Source organism: Emydura macquarii, unplaced genomic scaffold, assembly GCF_026122565.2.
Source record: "Emydura macquarii macquarii isolate MOO-44397 ecotype Brisbane River unplaced genomic scaffold, CSIRO-AGI_Emac_v2 contig_3603, whole genome shotgun sequence".
Classification (NCBI taxonomy): Eukaryota; Metazoa; Chordata; order Testudines; family Chelidae; genus Emydura; species Emydura macquarii.
Window position 1 is genome coordinate 2,999,484 of NW_027133740.1, and position 22,426 is coordinate 3,021,909.

At 39.1% G+C, this 22,426-nt stretch overlaps 1 protein-coding gene across 3 annotated transcripts; it reads right to left on the reverse strand.

Moving 5' to 3' along the window:
- Positions 1-769: 769 nt before the first annotated feature.
- Positions 770-21,960, reverse strand: TTC14 (tetratricopeptide repeat domain 14). Of its 3 annotated transcripts, XM_067536472.1 has the most exons (14): positions 21,915-21,960; positions 20,444-20,546; positions 18,026-18,105; positions 17,119-17,329; positions 15,808-15,932; positions 12,629-12,828; positions 11,892-11,976; positions 11,647-11,776; positions 10,686-10,838; positions 9,941-10,012; positions 7,308-7,427; positions 7,078-7,200; positions 6,220-6,337; positions 2,008-3,585 (listed from the first exon to the last, which is right to left on the reverse strand). In XM_067536472.1, the coding sequence occupies exons 4-14, from the start codon at positions 17,280-17,282 to the stop codon at positions 3,472-3,474; spliced, it is 1,404 nt and encodes a 467-aa protein (XP_067392573.1). In that variant the 5' UTR covers positions 17,283-17,329; positions 18,026-18,105; positions 20,444-20,546; positions 21,915-21,960; the 3' UTR covers positions 2,008-3,471. The 3 variants fall into 3 exon arrangements, with proteins under 3 accessions (XP_067392572.1, XP_067392573.1, XP_067392574.1); XM_067536471.1 differs by lacking the exons at positions 20,444-20,546; positions 21,915-21,960 and having other exon boundaries at positions 770-2,150; positions 3,476-3,585; positions 18,026-18,269; XM_067536473.1 differs by lacking the exon at positions 2,008-3,585 and having other exon boundaries at positions 3,713-6,337.
- Between the last annotated feature and the right edge of the window lie 466 nt (positions 21,961-22,426).

A 22,426-nucleotide genomic window follows, 5' to 3' on the forward strand; every position in this document is an offset into this window, starting at 1 on the left:
CTGGAGGCAATACTGCACTGATTTATATTATGAAAGCTATAGTGTAGACAAATTCATCATTTTTTAGATATAAACTGTTTTGTGAAGTTATATAGTTTCCTATTGTTTGTATAAGAGCTGCTTCTAAACTACAAGAATCCCTATCTCCCAAAGACTATTTTTTAAATATAAGGTTAGCCAGAGACATAACATTTAGGCTTGGTTTCCAAGAACAGTTTGAAACAGATTCTCAAGTTTTCACATTGCAACTCATATCTGACTAGAGAGGCTGGGGTGGGGCCCACCTTTTTTTCCCATTCATCTTCATCCACCCTCTTTCCCAATCAGGACCACACAATATCCATATGATAAAAGCAAATATTTTTTAAAAATGTGTAGACAACTCACTCCTTGAAACAAGGAGAGCTGGAATCATGTGATCAAGCATTCTGCCAACCACAGATTGAGAATTTGTGATGTTAGGAATTATGTCCCATCCAGCACAAGGCAGCAATAGCACACCACCATTTTTCTGAAACTATTCTCAAAAACCACTTTTGAAGACAATTTTAGGACACAAGCACTGTTGTGAGGCATGAACCTCTGCCACACTTTCCTCATCTGTAAAACGGATATAATAATGCCTTCTTTCCTCAGGGGTACAGGGTGACTTAATTCATTCATAACTAAGGCACAATGAGATCCTTGGAGGGATGTACTATAGTGGTGCACATAACCAATGAGACTAGAAATTCAACGTCAGACAAAAAGTGGCATTAAACAAAAGTAGCAAATTTTAATAAAATTTAATGATTAAACAAAAAATTATATTGCTGGCACATCTGCATCATTTAGTCAAATAATCCCTTTCAACAGCTAAAGATTAAGTTTAATGATAGAAAAATGGTAACACTCAATAGTACCTTAGAAAAGATACTTGTGTGTTTAAAGTGCAAACTTGATGCCACTTAACACACCTAGCATATTTTAAGGGTAGCAAAGAATTAAGTTTTCATCCAATTACATAGTTATAAACAATGTTAATTACATAGGTGTATCCTAAATTAAGAGCATAGGATCTGAGATTTTCTTTGCAAGACAGAAAAACAGATTCAGTTCTCTCCATTTTTCCTACAGATTTTAAGGGCACAAGCTCAATGGCAATTAAAGATCTAAAAAAAATCCTTTAACTGCATCCAGCATTATTTTCCTAGGTACTTTACTGGTTTTTCTGCTTACTTCCTTTTTCTCTCTCAAATTCAGCAATTTGATTGAATATGTTGAGTAAGTTCTGGGGCAGGCTCTTTTTAACACCACTTTCTGATTGCCCTTTACCACCATTGAGTGTAGTTTTCTCATCCAGTTCCTTTGCTTTAGTAGTTTCCCCATGACTTTCCTTATTTTTATATACTCTCCTTTCATTTGTACTCTGAGTTAACTCACGTCTGTTACCATCTTCATTTCCACTGTTCTCATATAACCAAGCGCTGGTATATTGTTTATTCTTTTCTACAGACTTGCCGGAGTAATCTGACCCTGCTGGAGAAGTGGAATACATGCTCTGACTTGAACCACGCTTTCTAAACTGTTCTTTTCTCCCCTCTACTTCCTTTTCTAACTTTCTAGAATCATGTGTCTTGGTTTTATCATCTGACTTCCTGTGATATGAACCTGAGGAACCCCGCCTATTGGAGAAGGATCTGTCTGCTTTACCCTGTTTTTCATTTTTGCTGCTAGTTGATCGAATCTTGGAGCTACTATAAGAATCCCTTGAATCTTCAGACCTACCTCCAAAAGCATCTTCATCATCAGCAGAAGTCCTTGATAGAGAACACTGTCTCTCCCTCCTTCTTACCTCTGTCTTTTGATATCCTAATCTGTCCTGCCTCTCCAGCATTTTTTCCATTTCACATTTTTGGTTAAGGAAGGAAGCAGAGGTATCAGCTGGAGGCGAGTACCATTCATCTTTCCTACTCTGATCTCGCTGATGTGGAGAAATCCTAGATGAATGTTTTTTGGAGCTGTGAGAGGACTCTGACCGATTTCTATTCCTTTTCTTGTGCTTTTTGTGATCGGAAGAGGAGGAAGAAGATGAAACTGATACATCGGATGAAGAACCACTTGAGGAGGAGGAAGAGGAAGAAGTTGATCTTTTCCTTTTCTTCTTCAGCCTAAAAATGTAATTAACCGATGAGGCATCACCATCACTAAAATCATCTATAGACTGTACAAGTTTCTGACAAAGCTCTATCCTTTTCAAGGTCTCTGGAACATAGCCTTTAACTCAGAACTACAAGAACAAAGTATTTAATAGAAGTCTCATTGTGACATGGAGAGAGGCTTTTAGCCGCACAATATTTTTAAAAATATATATTTTCTTATATACTTCAGTCACTTCAACTGTGGTGGATCAGCTGGAAAGGAGACGGGACTGTACATGGTCCTGTTTAGGCCATCCTCTTGAATTATCTTAGTTAGCAAGCTTCCCCAGGCAAACTTCAAATATGCTTTGCAATAAAAAAAACCCTTTAAACTTTGAAACAACCTGAAGTAATATTTAAACAACCAACGAGATTCAGAAGAGGGAGATCTTTAGATGAGTTTGAGAGATCCTGGACTGAGGTCAGATCTGAGTAATACAAACCACTAGTGAAAAGAAGATATACTGGGCCCAATCTGGCAACCCCTGCATGTGTAGAATTGCCATGATTTTAAGTGACATTCCTGTGTAGAGACTTTAACAACCGAGCCCTTTTTGGCTTGGTATTACAAGAAGGGCTCTTCTGGTTGGGTACCCCATCCTGCTTCCTAAATACACATTTTGCCAGCTAAGTTTAATTATTTTCAACACGCCTCCTGCAAAAGTCCGTATGTTGTAGTAAAGAACACCTCATAGGAAAGCTTGGGGGAAACATCAACTTGTTAGTTCTACTTAACTAAAATTTTCTTTTTATTAATGAAATTTGTATGAAAATGGATTCTTCAAGGGTTTCTGTGCTCATTTGCTCTTTTAATCAATCCTGCTTCAATAACCTCACCATTTGTTGCTGTGAAAGTAATTACAATGTCGCAGACAGATGGGATTACAACTTTATATGGGGATTGAGCAGCAAGAGCTAGTGGACTATAGAAATCAGAAGTTATTTTATGCCACTGACCCAGGTAACAGGGGGGGGAAGAAAGCGGCATATAGAAATTTATCCATAAGGTAGTTGTGGCTATTTAGTGGCTTTTTTTAAAAAAACCCACCACATTGCTTTATTCTTTTATTAACTAATGTGTCATGTATTTGTTACCCATTAAGAAAATGGAGACTAAGTATAAATCACTAATGTAAAAAGGAAGCTAGGCAACAACAGAAGTATCACCCATTTCATTGACTGGATGTTAACAGCTGTTTACTTACTTATGTTTTATAAGTGATGCTGATGCTCTGGCTCTAATCAGCAGCAGATTTTTAAATGAAGATGCAATATACTGAATATAATAGGGTTACCTTTTTTCTTCTTTTAAGAGCTTACGCAGTTTTTGTGCACTTGTTTCTATTTTCTTTTCCTTCTGTCTCTCTTCCTTTGCAGCTTGCTTTTCCCTCATTTCCAAAGATTTCTTTTTTGAACCCAGACATCAAAAAATCATATTAAAAGTAACAGTATGTTAACCCAAGTATTTCCCCATATCCCACCCCCCCACACACATATATATATATACACACACACACACACCCCACCCCCCCCAAAGAATACAGTGCCAAGATTCCCAGATGAAGACGTTACATTAATCAAATAGAAGTTGATTGTGCAGGAGTTTGGCATTAATCGTTGTGATGATCAGAACAGTATTAAGGACCATATTGCAGTAAATATCACATTAAATAAAGATATGACCAGCCATTGCATTGGTACCCATGAACCAGGTCAAAAGGCACACATAGGAAATGCAAGAAAAATACAACAAAATTAGTTATGTGAATGAAGATTGAAACACGGAGATGGGTTTGGGGAAGGTGGCATTATTATAGATTGCATATAAAATGTGAACACAAATCCAATTTTAAAGTGTTGTCGGAAGTGGCCATGTGCAGATACAAACCATTTTGTAATTGTACCACAGCCCAGTTTGATGCATGGTTTACATAAGAAATCATATACCAGTGGGTTGTTGTTGATGAGCAGCACCAGATGTCAGACACAGCAGCAACGGTCCAGTTCAGAAGAAAATGCATTGAAGAAAAACATATCATCAGTATTACAGGAAAAGAGTTTGTTTGAACTGTAAATCTTATCATTCTAGTAGGGCAGCTAAAAACCGACAGACATGCAAACAAGATATACTTAGGGGTAAAGGAGCCTGCATTTACCAAACAATCATTAAAGGCATGCTTGCCCATTAGTTGGATAGGCTCCTGTACCCCACAGCTCTTTAAGGGGTTGTCTACATAATGTGACAATACATACTACAAGAGTGGGGGAGAGGCAATTTCTAAAACGCCCTAATGTGCTATGAACTAATTGGTCCATGTAGATCCTACTGGTGTGCACTAAAAGTTCCCTGGTGCGCTTTAATGTAGTACTGTTTGAAATTCACATCCAGGGTGAGTAGCAAGTCTCTGGACACCAGTTCTCAAGACTTGTCAATAGTCATAGCAGAAATGCTGCCTTCGGATAAGGGAAATCCTTAATTTATTGTGGACAAACTTACACAAACTGCTGAACAAAAGTGAGCCTTATGTTCCTCTGCTGAATCAATGACCCTCATCACCACCAGTATAACTTGGAAGGAGAGTAAAATAATTTCCTTCACTTAGCTGGAACATGTTTAATCACTTTTATTTGTGACTTAGGTTGTAAGACTTCTTGTAACAGCAATAATGCTTTCCTCTGTATAATACCAAATACATTGGCAGTGCCTACACACACACACACTCTGTAAGCTGACATTTCTGCAATATAATTTAGCTTTAATAGAGGCTACCATAAATCTCCTCTTCCCCATCCTTCAACAAAACCTTTTCACGTTATGGCTCCATCCACCTACTAAAGTAGTGTCAATCAAGCCCTGTATAAAGGAACCAGACTGCACACTTCTACCCCAGTCTGTTTACTTCCTTCAGCACAGAAGCATTGAGAACCCTGTGCCCCAGTTCTCTAACTTTAATTCACTCTTTTTGATCCTAGATGGAAGACAATCTAAGTAAAGGAGATGAATGAAAAAAGCCACAGAAAGAGACAGGTGACAGACAAAGGTTGGGACGGAGACCCATAGGGGCTGACTCAGGAAACATGCTGTGTGCAGAGGAAAAAGGGGGCCTCTGGAACTTGCTTCCCCCATTATTTTCTCCAAAGCTTGGACTCTGGTTAATTGTAAATGCCTTGTTAATTTGCACCTCACAGCATGTTTGGCAGAATTCTGGATTATCAGTGAACCATAACTGCTTGGTGCAGTGACATGGTGTCACCAGCTCTCTCCGGGCCTTTAATTAAGATCCTTCTTGTGCCACATGGAGATATACAAAATCTTTCTTTTGAGCTAGTCTTGATCAGTCTTACACTGCTCTTTTCTGAATATTCCCAATAACAACCCTCTGGCATATGTCTGATATAGACCTGTCTATTTTGGGATTTTACCCTACAGAAAGTCTTAGAGTATGTGCACACTGACGGTGGCACTGGTGGTGTCACCGGATTGATTTTGCAGGATCGACTGAGCGGCAGTGGCGACCCGCTCAATCAGGAAGTCGACTGAATAAATCCACCTCTACAAAAAGGTTAACACCGCGTCAACAGGAAGGCAATTCCCGTTGGCGAAGCATACTGGGGATGCTGTGCTAATTAGAATTTAGGAAGTTGATGGGAAATACACAAGCTACTCTATGTAGCTTGCATATCTCCCATCGACTGCCAAAGAATTTTGCGGTGAGTGTAGACTAGGCCTTAATTCAGTATCTGCAGTTCTGCTTGTGTGTGAATAGGTTCTCTCCTCCCTTTCATCAGACTGGTTTACTGAGTTCTGGTCTTTCCCTGCATCTCTCTGTTATGCCGTTGCTTCCACTGCCCATCTGAAGTGATAAAAACATCCACAGGCACCTTGCTTTTTGTAGATGCAGCCATAATACTTACTGTGACAGATGTGTTGTAAAGAGGAAAATAAGTCACAGTAACCAGTAAATAATTTCACTCTTCTCTAGTTTTTTAAGTGAGTTTTAATTTTAATAGATAACGTTAAGAGAAAGTAAAGAATCACCTGCATATGTTTACGGAGTTTCAGTAAGGCATCCTCCGCTTCTTTAAAAGTCTCATCCAAAGTTAAAGCTTTCTTATAACAACTCTCAGCATTTAATAGTTTATCTTCCTCTTCCAACCTAACATTCATATGACAAATGTTTACAACACAAACCATAGAATGTATAGTTTCTGATCATCATACTGCTTACTTTAATTCTCAGACTATTAAAATTTAAATTCTCATTTATATTAAAAATGAACACACTAAAATGCAATGTTTATAACCCTGCCAGGTCATTACTTCTTGTATATCAGTAGTACTACTCTTCAAAAAAACTTTGGATTCCACTTTTTGATGAATAAGATGTTCTGTTACTTCTGAATCAGTCTCCTGTTCTTTACTCATACTGATAAACCTATTTTTCCTAATTCTTAATTCTGGAATTCTTACTGTTTTTTTAAGTAGATATTTATATGCAATTAATTCAGAAGTTTAACAAAACAAATAAATCATGGCATAGTTATAATTTTTTTTAAAAAGTTATAAAAATGCTTTGTTAAATATTCATCCAATAATTTCATAGAATGTTATGCAGGTTTGCATTCCATCAGTTAAGTTGTACTGCAGAAAGAGAGTAAGGAGGAGAGAGTTAAACTGATCTGTGTGGTAGGATAGGGTGACACCAAAAAACAAGGGAGAAGGTAAACAGACTAAGCACCTTCAACTGCTTTCATTGTAGACTTCTCATTGTTGGCACAAAGGCAGGAAGGATAAAACACTCCTTTTTTATATACTTAGCCAGCCCAATTTAAAAAAGAGATCATGAAAAAACCCAAATTGCTCATAACTGCATAAAGAACAGAATTCAACACTTACTGGCCTCCTCTTTCCACAAGTGTCTGACAGAGATATTTTCTTGCATTTCTATGCGTTGGACAGTTTTCTAATGCAACTTCAAAATCATCTATGGCTTTGTTTAGGCTCTCTTTTGTTGCATAACTATAAAAATGGAAACGTTATACAGGAATTGTAAATAAACTTCACAACTGATCTTCAAAAAGATTAATGGAATCCATCCTTCACAAGGAAGGAGAAAAAATACTTACAGCGCCCCACGAGCTACCAAGGCTTCAACATTTTGTGCATCTATTTCCAAGGCCTTGTTGTACTCATTCATAGCCTCCACATGGCGGCCAACCTTAAAATAATCAACCCCAATCTTCACACTAGAACAAATAGTTTAAAAAAAAAAAAAAATTATTACACAGTCATCAGGCTAAACAAATATACTTAAAATCACAGTTTGAGAAGCCTTCCAAATTGTAGTACATTATCCTGCCATGAGTAATAGAGAATGGGAGTATTTTAGAAGATACGGTTTCAAGAGTTGCTCTTTAGATTAATGCCATATTTACATCACACCAAGGTGTAAATTCTTGGTATCTGAAAGCTTAAAGAGTTTGAAGATACCTCTATAGAAAGCACATATACATGCTACACCGTATTCTCCATTTACCAATGAAATGCTTACAGCGCTTTAGTGCAGCAGTTCGCAACCTTTCCAGACTACTGTACCCGTTTTAGGAATCTGATACGTCTTGTGTACCCCCAAGTTTCACCTCACTTAACTACTTGCTTACAAAATCAGACATAAAAATAAGTATCACAGAACACTATTACTTTCTTATTTTTACAATATAATAAAATAAATCAATTGAAATATAAATATTGTACTTACATTTCACTGTATAGTATAAAGAACAGTATAAACAAGTCATTGTCCATATGAAATTTAATTTGTACTGACTTCACTAGTGCTTTTTTATGTAGTCTGCTGTAAAACTTGGCAAACATCCAGATGAGTTGATGTACCCTTGGGGTACACAGATGTCTTCCAGGGGTACATGTACCCCTGGTTAAGAACCACTGCTTTAGTGTTTTTCTGAGACTTATCATAATCCATCCTAATGGCGAGAGAGTTTTATAATGTACAGAGACACATTCAACAATACAACTACACTGAAGTCAATTTGCCCCAGTGTAAGATGCTTTAAGACTTATATTTCACATCTTGCGAACTGAAGCTCCCCTTATGCATTTGTCTCAAGTTAAATGATCTTCCTATGAGTTACCAGTTGGGGCTCTAAATTTCATATCAGATTTATCATGAGACTTCACTACAGCAATCAAGAATAATGATTTAATATAGCAACATATGGCAACAGATTATAGAAATTGGTTGTACTTAATCTCTAATGAATAAGGCCCTACTTGAATCGCGGGATGATTGTCAAATAATTGCGGCTGAGCTGCAGACAAGACATGGAAAATTGCAGATAAGTAATAATGGATCTTTATTATTTGCAGTAATTTAGAAAAGCTTAGAGCGGCGGCCTCGGGGCTTCCTCAATATAAATTGAGGTAGAAGCCTAATATTGCAGGATCCAAAATTTCCGCAATATTGAAAATCAAGTAGGGTCTTACTAATTAAATAAATAACGTTCCATATTAAAACTGAAGACAGTTTCTAAGACTGGTGTCATCTCTACAACCACTAATTCCATCTCATTCCCCTTCCTGCAGACTATCATTTTTATGTCTGGGACTACTTCCCTACCAAATATTGCTTCTGTGAACCTGCCTACTCATCTCAAGAATTCCCATGGAGTCGAGACCAGAACAGCGAGGGACAATTCCCAGCTCATCTGGGTTACAGGCAAAGGCTGCTGAGCTGAGAGAAGATAAACCTTCCCTATTCAGCCCTTCTCCATGCTGGACTGAGGGAGACTTGCAAACCACTTTGTCTATTTCCTTGCCAACTCTGTGCTTTTCCTGGTAGAACTGGGCAGGAAACTTGTTTCCCATCCTGAAAGAATTTTGAGATTTCAAAGGTTTTTTCATCTCAAAGTGCAAAAAGTCAAAGTCTTGAAAGTTTCTGCACACTTTCAATCCATAAAAATTTCAGATTGGGTCAACAAAACATTTTCTTTAGATCTTGGCCTCCTTTCACATTTAAAAGCATAAACTAACTACAATTTCAAAAGAGTCATTTAAGATTAAAAAACTGAAGTTGCTTCAACAATGTTGAAACAGGATGTTTTGACAATTTTGAAAATTTTCCAATTTAAAAAAAAAAAAAAAAAAAAATCAGGCTATTCATCAAAACCGACTCACTCCTGGGAACACTTTCTCTGAATTGGCATTTCCCTCTAAAAAATATTTTGTTGGAAAATTCCTGACCAGCTCTATCTGCTGGACTACAGAAGAGCAGAGTGAACTCTGCAGCTTCATCCCAGATACAGCCTAAAAGCAACAGCAGCTCCCCAAAGAAGCCTCTTCCAGTGCTCTCAGTCAATGCAAACTGTTGACACACAGTGACTGAAGCCACCTCAGACCGCTGGGGAATTGCTCAAAAGTTCACGCCTGGGCTCAGGTGTCTAATTTCAGGAACCAGCCCCAATTAAAAGTGTCCTTAAATCTTTGGGAACTAAACTAAAGGCTTTTCCTTAAAATTTGATTTTTTTTACTTTACAAGCAGAGAGCTGCTCTCCACCCCATAACCTGTCAACTGACCACAGCCACTTGGCATGGACAAGATACTCAGCAAGTTGCTCCTTGATTATATCCAGGGTGTTATTTACCGTGAAAATTGGTACAAAATATATGAAGAAATATGACCACTGCTTCTAGTAATAGATGCCACCTTAATTGCTTGACAAGAAAATTAAATACTATGTACCATTTCAAGGCCCAAGATGCAGATTGCTTTTTCCTCAATGCAAAAGCAAAGTCTTCTTCATTGAAGTTTTTGCTGTTAAAAAACAAAACAAAAACAAAACACCCAACAGAATATATTAACTGCTAATTTCCTTCTAAGTCTACATCATCAAAAATCTATACCAAGGTTTAGAAAAAATTTCAACATAGCTGAAACAGTACTAATATTACTCTCCCTTCAATCAGCAACACCATCTCTGATCTCTAGTCATATTCTCCCTAAATGTATTAGTCTATTGCAGTCAAATAGATCATCCCATGCCAGCAAAAAAGGTAGCTATATTAATATAGATTACATTTTGAGCTACCCAGTGAATGGGAAATAATCAACACGTTAATTTTCTGTATTGGAAAAGGAAAATTATCTGAATCTCTACTGCTCAAAAGATCAGGTCCATTAGTAAAGCAAGCTATTACTAAGAAATGTTACCAAATTAAACAGTATCAAGCAGATTACTGACCGATGAGGTGGCTTACTTTTTAAAAAGTGACAGAATTTTAAGAGTAAGCTTGTTGTTCTGGAGTTTCTTTATTGTACTTAACTGATGGGCTCACATTATCATCAGTGGTCAATGCAAAAGAGGATAACTTAAGGTTGAAGTAATAGTGGCCACAGATGTTTTTAAACAAACTACAAATAAAGAAAGATATTTCAGGCGGTGGAATTTTCTTTAGAAAGCAACTGAGACAGTGCAATTCCACTGTACCTTTGCAGGCTTCTCATTAACGATGGTGGGCTGGATTCACTTAGTCCTAATTTTCCTAATAGAAATTCAACTACTGCTGGATTAGCAAAGCCCAAGGAATGATGTAAGACTTTTTCATATGTCTCCGAAGTACTGGCTACTTCAACACTCCGCCTTAAAGAAAACATGAACAAACACAAATATGACCCATCCATTTCTTTAATAATGTTGACATGTTAAGGTCAAAATACATTGATACTTTTACCCATACTGGTTCACAAGCAAATTACATAGCTTCACTTCCCTCAAGTGGAAATACAACACATCACAATTTGTTTCATCTGAAATAAGAACTCCTTCCCCTCTGTTGCTGTTCCTCTCCCACATCCACTAGCTGCAGAATTCTGTGGTCAGTTTCCTTGCCCTTCCTCCTCACGTTTTATCCCATCTCTTGCCCTACTGACTCACAGAGGCAGTGCTTGAAACTGCATTTTGGCTCTTCTCTCTTGCAGTACCAGCAGCTCCTTCTGGGACTTGAGCCAAGCCCTACATGCCCCCCAAAGAGGTAGTTACACTTCTGTACTTCTTGCTAAAGACAAATGTAAAGAGTTTCATATCTCAACCCTTTAAATCATTAGTTTATTAATGGTCCCGTATTCTCCCAAGTAATGCTCATTTCCAGCAATATACATTTTAAGTCTCTCTCTCTTTTGGCTAAGATTATCTCATTCTGCTTTTTTTGCTTTCTTCATCTTTTTGTGAAATGTTCCAAAGCGAACTACAGCCCTATATGAAGAGTCACGATTTTATTTAGGAAAACAAGTCAATGGTATAAAATTGAAGAATGTATCTCAATCAACAGAGTAAAGCAAAATCTTGAATAAGACCTTTTAAAAAGGACAGTCTCTGCCAAAGTGTTTCTTGAGACAACACATCTTTAACAAACCAGATTTAGTGAACAGAAGAGAATGCAAGTTCTTACCTATAATGTAAAGGCAACTCTTCAGAGCTAATTACCCCCAGTTTAGTACTAGACAGATTGGGTGGAAGAGCAGAGCTGTGCAGTGATAGCGTGAGCTTTTCATGGTAACGATCAATATCCTTGATTGCAGCTACAAAAGGAAATATAAAAAATTAAAGCAAAAAACACAGAATTGCCATCTTAAAGTTGAGAACAAAGTCAGCAAACTTGGAAAGATACATCTTCCAGAACAGTTATGCATTTACCTTGTATAATGTCACCAGTTTGATAATATGATAAAGGATCACCATGGCTGCTATGAGAAGGCACATCTCTCAATGGACAAAGAGCCTGCAATGGAAGAGACCAAAAACGTGACCAAGAACTCTGAGCTTGATAAAGCAAATGATAATACGTGTCACATTAAAAGACAACGTCCCCTTCCCCTCACCCTGCCTCCTGCCTTAGCCTAGAAATCTCCATTTGTACAATGAACATTTGTCTCATGAGTAAATACTGAATGAGAACTCATCTGTGATACTGATATTGAAGCCTAATGTGAGCAATCCAGTTTCCACCCAGCTTTAATCCTTAAACAAATGTTTACAGATCATAAACTCATTTTTAATAAAAAAGTCCTTTTTGGGATTATTAAAAAACCAGCTTAGTCTTTGTCTGTCCAAAATTTAGCATTAAAGCAGAGTGATGTTAGCCTGCTTCAATTCAGATCAAAGTCCATGCACTCTTAAATACACTGACTTTTCAACTTACAGGTAAAATATTTGAGTGGTAAAGAAAATGTCTTCCTGAGACAGCAGACAGCTTCCATCTTAATCAAACCCAAACTGCATTAAGCATTTGAACTACTAACTGTCCCAGAGCTCAAGTTTGCTCTTCATAACTCAGACCCCTAGCAAAAGATGCAGCTAATACATTCATTAGAAAGTCAGGACTGCCCTGCTGCATCAGTTTACTTGTTATATTGATGATCATCAAGTCTTACGGTGATTTCTAAGTTTGAGATCTCTCTTATGATGCCGCTGCCCAGACAGATCAACACCATGAAAAAGCCAAATTCACGAATAGAACTAATCCTTCCAATCACAACATCGCCACGCTCAATGTCTCGGAAAAACAACTCCCTCCTGTCCTCGCTGGGCACCTCCATGAACTGCTCCAAGGGTGGCATAACAGCATAATAATCTGCAATTAATGTGGAGAAAAAGAGTTATGTAATAACTGCTCTACCTACTGAAATCTCCGATTACAGTTCACTATAGTATCAGAAAAATAAATGTGATTTTTGAGAAAACATTTTATATTTCTTTATTAGACATCATTTATAGCCAACACTTCCCCACATACACAACAGTACAACAAAAGCCCTTGTTACTTCTTGACCTTGAAGAAACCAAGAGCATGCTTCCCTTTCTCAACTGTGCCCTGGCCAACCAGATCCTCCCCATGTCAAAGTCCCCAGTGATCTCATTCCCTGCCCCCACATTTATACTCAATTTTCAGTTCCAAAAGGATTGGATAACATTTGCTTTTGACAGTCTGTCAATATCATTTCTTTAGTCAGCCAGAAACAGTCAATTTTGATCAACACAAAGTCAACCCTTGCTTTATATCCACCCCAAACTCTGCAGCACCCAGCATCTGCTAGCTAGACCCAGGAGATACTGGTTCACATCAATTGTATTCTGAGTTATTGGCAGAGCAAAGCAAGATCCTGCATTCAGCTTCACTTCTCTGTTGTCTGTAACAGCTTCAGCTATTTCTGTAATTGTCTACAGATCAAAGAACTGGTTGATGGCAGCTATTAACTCCTTTCAGCATAGTAATACCCCTATCTCAGCTCTGTCCATCCTCCCAATACAGTTTAATACATTGACAAAGTGAATGATATCTTTCAAAGACAGAAAGAAATGGCGGAGTGATTGGGGCATACAGAGTTCCTGGCATGGGGTGGATGTACAGAGTCCCTGAAATCGAGGGGGTTGGAGAGGTGACACACAAGGAGCGATGGGTGTGGAGGAAGGCAAGAAGCCCTGGTGTATGTAATGAGCTCAGACTACAGAAGCGATCAAGTGCTGTGCATTTTCACATCATAATTTTGCTCCCAGACAAAATCTCCTAGGAACTTTCCTCTGTCTGTCCAATTTATTTTCAGCCAACTGGGAGGGGCCACTTTCAAAGGACTCTGACAGGTACCCATTGTTTTTGTGGAGCCTGTTTGCTGAGACAAACTTCACCCATTCTGTTCCAATGGAGAATTCAGACCACAACTCTTCCAGCCTCAATTTCCACAGCTACGTTCTCAGTTACTTGGGGCAATCACATAAGATTCTACCCCCGAATGCCTCTTTACATGAGCCTTAAACCTGAAAAGCCATTTGCACTTAAAATGTTGGCTAGAACACAGCACGGGATCTACTTGAACAACAAAGTCGGTGACCCTCTAGTTAATATAATGGAGTGACAGCAAATTTAGCAGACTTCACATAATGAGTACTTTTTATAGCCTGCTTATTTGAATGATTTTCCAAAATGCTAAATGCAGTCCATTAAGTAACTAAGAGGCCCATAGATTTTGCATCTTTCACAATGTGTCACCACATTTCTCTAACAGTGGTCTTTTAAATAGCAGGTGACTTTCAACCTTAACTATAACACAGCTGCTACTCTTACAAGGAAATTTGCTTGAGGGGGAAGGGGCAACTTGGAACACGCCCATCAAGTCTGTACAAGAGAAGGGTAGAATTCCCATTGTTTTATCATCAGGGATCAATGTTAGTAATAACATTTCCCTGCATTTACCAAGTGAGCATCAGAAGAGCTCCAAATGTTATACACGTTAGCATACCCTAACAAATTTATGAAGCAGGTAGTAATCCAGTTGTACTTTGGACAGTAAATACTCAATAGGAATTCTCTGAAAGAAGGTGCTTCATACAAAATATTGTATGTACAAGATATTACCTGCAATAATTTATTCGTTAACAGTTTATGCTTGAATTTTAGTGTTTATAAGATTAAATATTCTCCTCAATTCCTGTTGTAACATTTAGGGCTTGTTCACACACGAAGATTAATCCATAATAAGGCTGGGGTGTAAATTTAAAGCAGGTTAACTATTTCTGATTAACTCAGTGTATATTCAAGAACCAAGGAACCCTATTCTGAATTAGTTTAATCCAATTCCAGAATATGAGCATCCATACATGAAGTTAATCAGGAATAACTTCCTGTGTAGACAAGCCCTTAGGAAGCATTGCTGTGATCTTCTGAACAGCTGTCACATTTCTCCCAAGAGACTTGCATTTCAGTAAAGCAAATTTGTGTACATGTAGGTTTGCAATTAAAATTGGGGTCTTCCAGGAATACAGGTGGTACATAAATCAATCTTGTAAAGTTATGCTTATCCAGTAACTTGATACTAATAATTTTATCATCATCTCAGTAAAGAGTACAGAAGTGTGTGAGATAATTTTACAAGGCTGACAGGACTTAGTCTGATGACAAATTGTACTTGAAGTGGGTGGGGTCAAAATTGACAATTGACAAAAATGACAAAGAAACCATGTCCAAGACTGATTTAGGTCTCAGTTCTGCAAACATGCACCTGGGTAACTTTATGCATGCAAGCAGTCCTACTTATTTATGGGACTACTCATATGCATAAAGTGTGTGAATGATCCAGGGCCTCTTCTGTATATCTTTTTTTTAAAAGTGGAAGCTATTTTGAGAATTGAAAGACCAGGGATGCCTTCGGTTTTACTGTACTGACTCCATTTTGACACCAGTAATACAGTGTTTATGGCTAGAGTCACTCAGGATGTTTAGGTTTTCATATTAGATAAACTAAAAAACTTATTTAAGCAAAAAATGCAAGCATGTTACCTTCTTCCACCCTATTCCACATATAGGCCTTCACCATGGTTGACTAAAAAGACAGATAATTTTAAAGTCCAATAGATGTGTTCATAAGTGTGAATATTACTTAAATGATTTATCTACTCCATGCATTTCCTAAACATCAAAAACCTTAAAACAAAACAACACTTTTTACAAATACCATTTATTTTTTAAAATATATTGTATACACAAGACCCTCACTGGATCCGTCACAGCTAATCTGTCTCTCGGAGAGTCCTTTTAACCTGTTATTATAGGATTTACCTTCATTCTCTTCATTTGATTCTGAATCTATTGATACATTTGGTTTCCATGAAAGGGCAAAAAGGAGATCAGCTTTTTTTGCAATGAAGTGTTGTATCTCAATGTTATCAATTCTTCTCTCTTTCCTACAAAAAGAAAAGAAAAGTCTAGTACTCTCTCTTTTATTCACAGAGCATGCTACTTCTGATACATAAAATGTTTTAATTTTTTTTTAAATATCACTGTCCAGAGCTTTGCATAAGCATTTAGTGAAGTCTGTCCCAATTAATACTACTGATAACATATTTAGTACAAAATGCTTTGTACAAGATTTTTTGTCTGATTTAGAGTATGGTGGTAGATACAACATCTGGACACAGCACAAAGAACATGAATGGTGCTGAATAGCAAGCAATATTATAGCTGTAACATCTGGCTTCAATACAGGCAGTTGCACCATTTTTTGAGTAGACACTGAACAACAGAGAAAAGCTTCCAGAACTGGAAGAACAGGGTTTTCTCTGCCAGACTAAGCCTGGCAGATTTCAGAGTATGCTTCAAGGTGCCTTTGCTTCAGTTTTTGAATCGAGTGTGCAGATGCTATCAGAAAGCAGGGCCAAAAAAACCTAAGCTTCTCCTGCAATTTCCCATTCAGCAGCAAAAAACCAAATCCTTCCCCAATATCCTGAAGCCTTTCGATTCTAGAGATGAAAAACACTACATAGGAATAGAGTATTAGTACAGTGGGGCCCTGTTCCTGGAGTCAGGGGACTATGTGGAAAATCTCAGCTTTCATTTAAAAAGAATAAGTTTCTAGCCCTCACGGTTGCAGAACAAAGCCTGAAAATGAGAACCCTAAAGATTCAGGAAACCAAAAGGCAAGAAAGGTGCCAACATTCATTTTTTAAACGCCTCTTGATTTTAAGCCAGTGATAATTTTTGTGAGGGGGGGGGAAGATGAGGGGGAGCAGCGCCGACTCCTTTGTAAACGCCTGTGGCTAACGAACACGACTGCTAATACAGGGGCACGGCAGGCGATGGAGCTGGTGTCGCGTCCAGCCTAGGTGAGACTCTGTCCGAGCCTTAGAGGGACCGAACAGCTGCTACAGCGCCCCTCAGGGGAGCGGATCGCCGGCTGTGAGCGGGGTTAGGGGAGGAGGGGTCCCGGGCCCCTCCGACCCCCAGGGGTCAAAGACAGAGCAAACCCTCAGCGAGTGTGCGAAGCGGCACTTGAGCTGATGAAGGGGGGCGGGGCCCTTCTCAGAGCCGACCCGAGCTGGGGGGGTGGGGTGCGGGTATCACCAGCTCCCTCCCCTCAGCCCGGCCCCTCACCTCGCGGACGGCTGATGCTGGGCCCCCCGCAGCGACTCCAGGCCAGGCCCGCCGGGGGGCAGAAGGCCCCGGAAGTCGGGGTTGTCGTGCTGCTCGGTGCGAAGCAGGGAGAGCAGCGCGGGCCCGTGGAAACCCAGCGTCTGGCGGAGCAGGTCCCGGTCCATCCCGCGCGGCGTATAACAGACGGGCAGCGGCAGCGCAGCACTCAACCCTAGCAGCAACCGGAAGCTTCAGAGAAGCGACCCGGAAGTAGATCAGAAGAACCCGCTCTAGTCTGCCCCGCCCGCAGGGAAAAAGGCGTGGGTAATGCGGGGGAAGCCGGAAGCCCACGCATGCGCAGAACGGCAGGGGGAGCTTTGAGGAGGCGGGCGGACGACGACGGCGACTCAGAGGGGGCAAGAGGAAAAGCCAGCGCTTATCGCCCGCCGCCAGAGTGTCTCCGTTCGCGGGGCGGGGCGCGGCGGGGAGGGGCTAGTGCGTTCAGCCCCCGTGTGTGACACCAACCCCCTCGCGACACGGGCTGCGCCGTCACCCATCGGCGGGGGAAGGAGGGGCCTGGGGGGGAGCTTCGGGGCCGGGGGGGAGCTGTTCCCCTCCAGAGCCGATCCCATTCCCACCCCCCTGAGAGTCACCGTCTCTCAGAGCCAGAGCAAGCTCCCTCCCCCCCCCCCCCCCAATTACATGCATGGTGGCAGGTTCAGGGCCTAAATATTGACGAGACCAGAGATATGTCCAACAGGGCAAGAGTGAAACAACGATTAACAAGCAACTGCCAGCACACCCCTGATCGAGCAGATCTTACCCCCAAACGTCGATCAGTCACATCTTTACAAACGCACCTTTCGTTTGACTTTGCCCGGAGGTTACCCAACCATCGCTTTAAACTAGCCTAACTTACAACACTTACCTTTTGTACTCTAACAAGCACTGTGAGAATTGCTTCCTAAATATTGTCCATTATCTCCTTAAAACGAAAAAGTCTTGCCTCTAATAAAAGCAACAGATCTACATTAAGCAATTATTACGATTTTAAATATATTAACAGTATTCTTAGGAGAGCAGGTTTAAAAAGCTAAAACATCCTTCTAAAATATAGCCAGGAGGATCTATAACTGCAGTCTGTTACTGTGAGATAAACAGTTGTTTGAGTTATTGAAGGCAAGAAACTTCTAACACCTTTGAGGCATGCTTTATCACATGGTAACACATGCCTTGTCATTAGCACATCATGCTCCAGCATTACTGTATAAAATGATCATGCTTTTGTTATGTATTTCAAAACCATTGGCCTAAGCATCGGTTCTCTCTCACTCATCACCTCCTAGTAGCAGCACTGTTTTATCAAGACAATTCACTCTCTCCTCTCCACCACTCCTTGCTTTCTAGCCCATCACATCATCTTTCCTCCTAACAGAATGGTATTCAACTTCCTTGAAAAAGGAACTTGCTGAGTGAGAATACTTCACTAGAGGGTGCTATAAGATTATATTGCTGCTCTTCCCCTTCTAAAGAACAAGTGTGTACAAAAAGCTGTTTTTTAAATTTATGCACCCAGATTTATACAACTCACGTAGAATCTGGTTGGGTTTTTTTAGTGAGATGTTTCTTCCATACCCACTTTTTTCCCAATTAGCTGACTCAGACCAAGGACATCAATGATTTGCTAAGGTTACATGACTTCATGAATTAGAACTAAGACACCAATCCTACAAGCTGCTCCAGGCAGGCAGGTTCGTCCCCTTGGACAGACTCTTATGAACTTTAATGGGCTCTGCATGAGCAGAATATCTTGCAGGATCAGGACCATGTGTTTCCTCTGCTCTAACTACATGAACAAGATAAAATAGTCCAAAGTAGAGCATGGTATCTAATTATGAAAATTGGATTCTGACAAGGAGTGTAAGAGAGTGAGTGTGATCTAGTGTTTCAAATGGGGCTGAGTCAGGAGTTTTGGGGTCCCGTCCTAATTCACTTGCTGAGTTACTTTACTGATCCTCTCCATCCCTTGGTTCATAAACTAGATCTAATTATACCTATGGCTGAGATTTTCAAGTCAGTGTAGAGGATATGAATGCCCAGTTCCCATTAATTTTTCTTTGGAATTGGGCATTCAACCCTCAAAGGCATCTTTGAAAATCTAAGCCCTTGGCTACACATAAAAGTTGCATATGCTCCAGCAGCAATGGCCTTCAAGATGCTTTCTGCCAACCAGGGATTGCAGGAGCATATTGTGTCCCACCCATGCTCCTTCCTTCTCCCCCACCCCCCAAGTTGGGGGCTAGTACAGGCATGGCATAGGGCCAGCTAAACTATCCTTATATCATTTGGGAGTACTCTTGCACGAGAGAGATCTCCAGCACTGCAAAGGGGCCATATCAAGACTCAGGATTGAGTCATACATGTTTTTAAATAGGGCAAGCCATTGTTTGCTTGATAATGTATTGTGTATTGAGACCATATAGTATGTATAGTTACTGCAAAATACCATTAAAAGGTGTTTCCAAATGCTGATAAGTGAAGCATATTTGCACTCAGAAGATATATAAAATGATTTATGGCAGTGAGAAAGCACTCTACTTCAAGGAGTCAAAAGATACCTTCATTTGTTCTCATATAGTAATTTCCTATGCTAACAATGTTTATGAGTTGAAATATGGTGAGATAAATAGTTGAGAGAATATTACAAAAACTACAGCCTATGCTTAGCTGGAACTGTTTAGATTAATTCATTTTTTTCTTCACATTGAAACTGAATACTTACAAAGCCTCATAATTTAAGGTTTTTTCTCCTCCACACCATTTATCATAAGTTTAAAAAACTGAATACAAGGAAATAAGCTAGTAGGAAAAACTAAGGTGGGGTTTTAATAAAACCTAACAACATGTGACTTAGGCTTTCGAGTCCCACTAACTTTTCCACTGATGCCCTTTAAAATTTATAAACAAATGTTGTCATCTTTAAAGTTGTGGTAAGTTGTCACTGATCATCTAAATAAATACATTATGCAAATAAAACAGTTTTACTAAGGAAAAGTGTTGAGTCAGTTTAAGAAAAGACAATGCAGTGTTTACATTGGAAAAATGTATACAAGCAAAATACAGGCTTCTCGCTCACATATTACATATATATAGGGCCCAACCCTGAAATCCCCATTTAATTTGTCTCTGGAATGATGTAAAAAAAATACCACCAGGAACCTCATAATGTGACTCCCAACCTCAGCACAAACAATGAATAGAAAAAACAAGAATGTTGATACTCAGAAGGTCAGTCCCAAATACTTTTCCAGAAGTTGCGTCACTAATGGGTTACGGATTGACTTACAGGTAAAGATGACTCTGGGGAGGCAGATGGTCTCAAACATTCATTCCAAAGATATCCCCTTCAGGCAATGGCATCACTGCTGGGATGGAGGTCAGGAATGGTTCTAGAAGGGAAAATATGCATTCTAATTTAATTGTGTCTCCTCTTGTTTTAGTATCATGAGGAAGGATAAACAGAAGTAAATCAGTAAGCTTAGAATTATGTATCTCACTATTGTGTCTCTCTACTTTGAATCAGGAGCTTTCAGTAACCAGGAACACAGAACTTTGTCTGCTGTTTTCACATAGTGACACACAAACTCTGGGGTTTAATTAGGAATAATGAATTAAAAAAGAACAGGTGGACTTGAAAAAGTTGGGGGGAAATTTCCAAATAATAAGATTTATTAGGCCCCAATCTACATAGGCAGATTCCACGCACCTTCACAAATTCAGCTGTAGGATTGAAACCTTTGTTGAACTATTTTCTGAAGGAAATGTGAATAATTTTACTAGATGATGGCAGTTTTGTTTGGAGGTGAAGTATTGGAGGAAGTATTGGTTTAGCAAATAAAACCAGCCAGCAAAACGTTATTTGAAGCACAAATATTTTGCTTATGGAAGCAGTTTTCCAGTCTAATACATAGCTACATAAAGAAAAAAAGAAAAAAGTACAGTGAGTGGCTAAAAATAAATGATCTAATGTTTCAGTTCAGAGGAGACAGGATGATTAGTATATTAATTATATTATAGCCTCCAGACTGTCATATCAGCAGAAATACATCTGTAAAGCAAATCTACCTGCAGAATAATTATGGGCTTTTCAAGTTTTATAAAAGGAAATTTCTGTGAATAGAAATAAATGCTATTTCTAAGAAAAAATGTTAAATAATGTGTAGATCATATTATCAGCGATGGTACATGAAAGAGGAGCTTAGCTGCCTGTGAGCACCACAGCTGAGCTGAGAGGAAATGATGGTTTCTGTCTGGAGTGGTACTGCTGATTTTTATGTCAGGGAGAGAAAGAAGGCTGAGACCCTAAAAGCGAAAAGAAAAAGCCTGGGCCCTCTGGAAGAGACAAAGAAATGGCCAAACTCAAACCTGATTTCCACTAGGTTGCACCTGATTCCATCAGGTTTGAATTCTGAAATTTCCTTTATCAGACATCACTAAATGATCCAGCCTTAGGAGATCTGTTTATCCAAGCAGGCCATAATTGCATGCTATACTAATTTTTTCATGTCTCAGGCTATACCAGTAAACTAATCTATTTAGACTACAATCCTGCAAACACTTATGCACATACACTTAACTTTAAGCAAAAGCAAGTGACTAGTCCCATGTTACTGCAGTGGGACTATCCCAATTTTTAATGGTTTCTGTCATAAAATTCCCTCACCAGCAACACCAATTTTAAAACATTTTTAAAAGGTCTGAATCATTCAGTGACCTATCTTAGATGTTTTAAGGAGATTTATAAAATACTTCAGAACCTCAGACATGGTGGGGTTCTCTCATCTCTGGTGAAACAACCTGTTTCTTTTCATGTCCCTGAGTCAGTAATTTTAACACACCACTTGTATAACATCACTAAAGAGCAATTAGAACAAAGTAATCATTGAACACTCGATGCAGATGTGTACCCATTGCCCCCAAAGTAATTAGCAACCTCTTCACTTGTTTGGTTAAGTTGTGTTGCTACTTAAAATTATCTTAAAGTAACACTTAGAAGCACGATTTAAAAAACAATTTGTTTCAATAATGTTCTCTAGATAAAGATTACCGTTAATTAGACAAAGAACACCTTCGCAACTGTCGACCACTCATTTGTGGTCCCCATGGTATTTGCCCCCAGAAAGCATTTTTTTTAAAGGCACCATGTGTTTATTTTTTAATATTCTAATGGACCAAATTCAGCCATGGTATAAATGGGTGAAAGTCCCATTGAAGTCAATGGGCTGAGGTGACTCGACTTAAAGCCAATTTACTTTATAGTAACTATTAC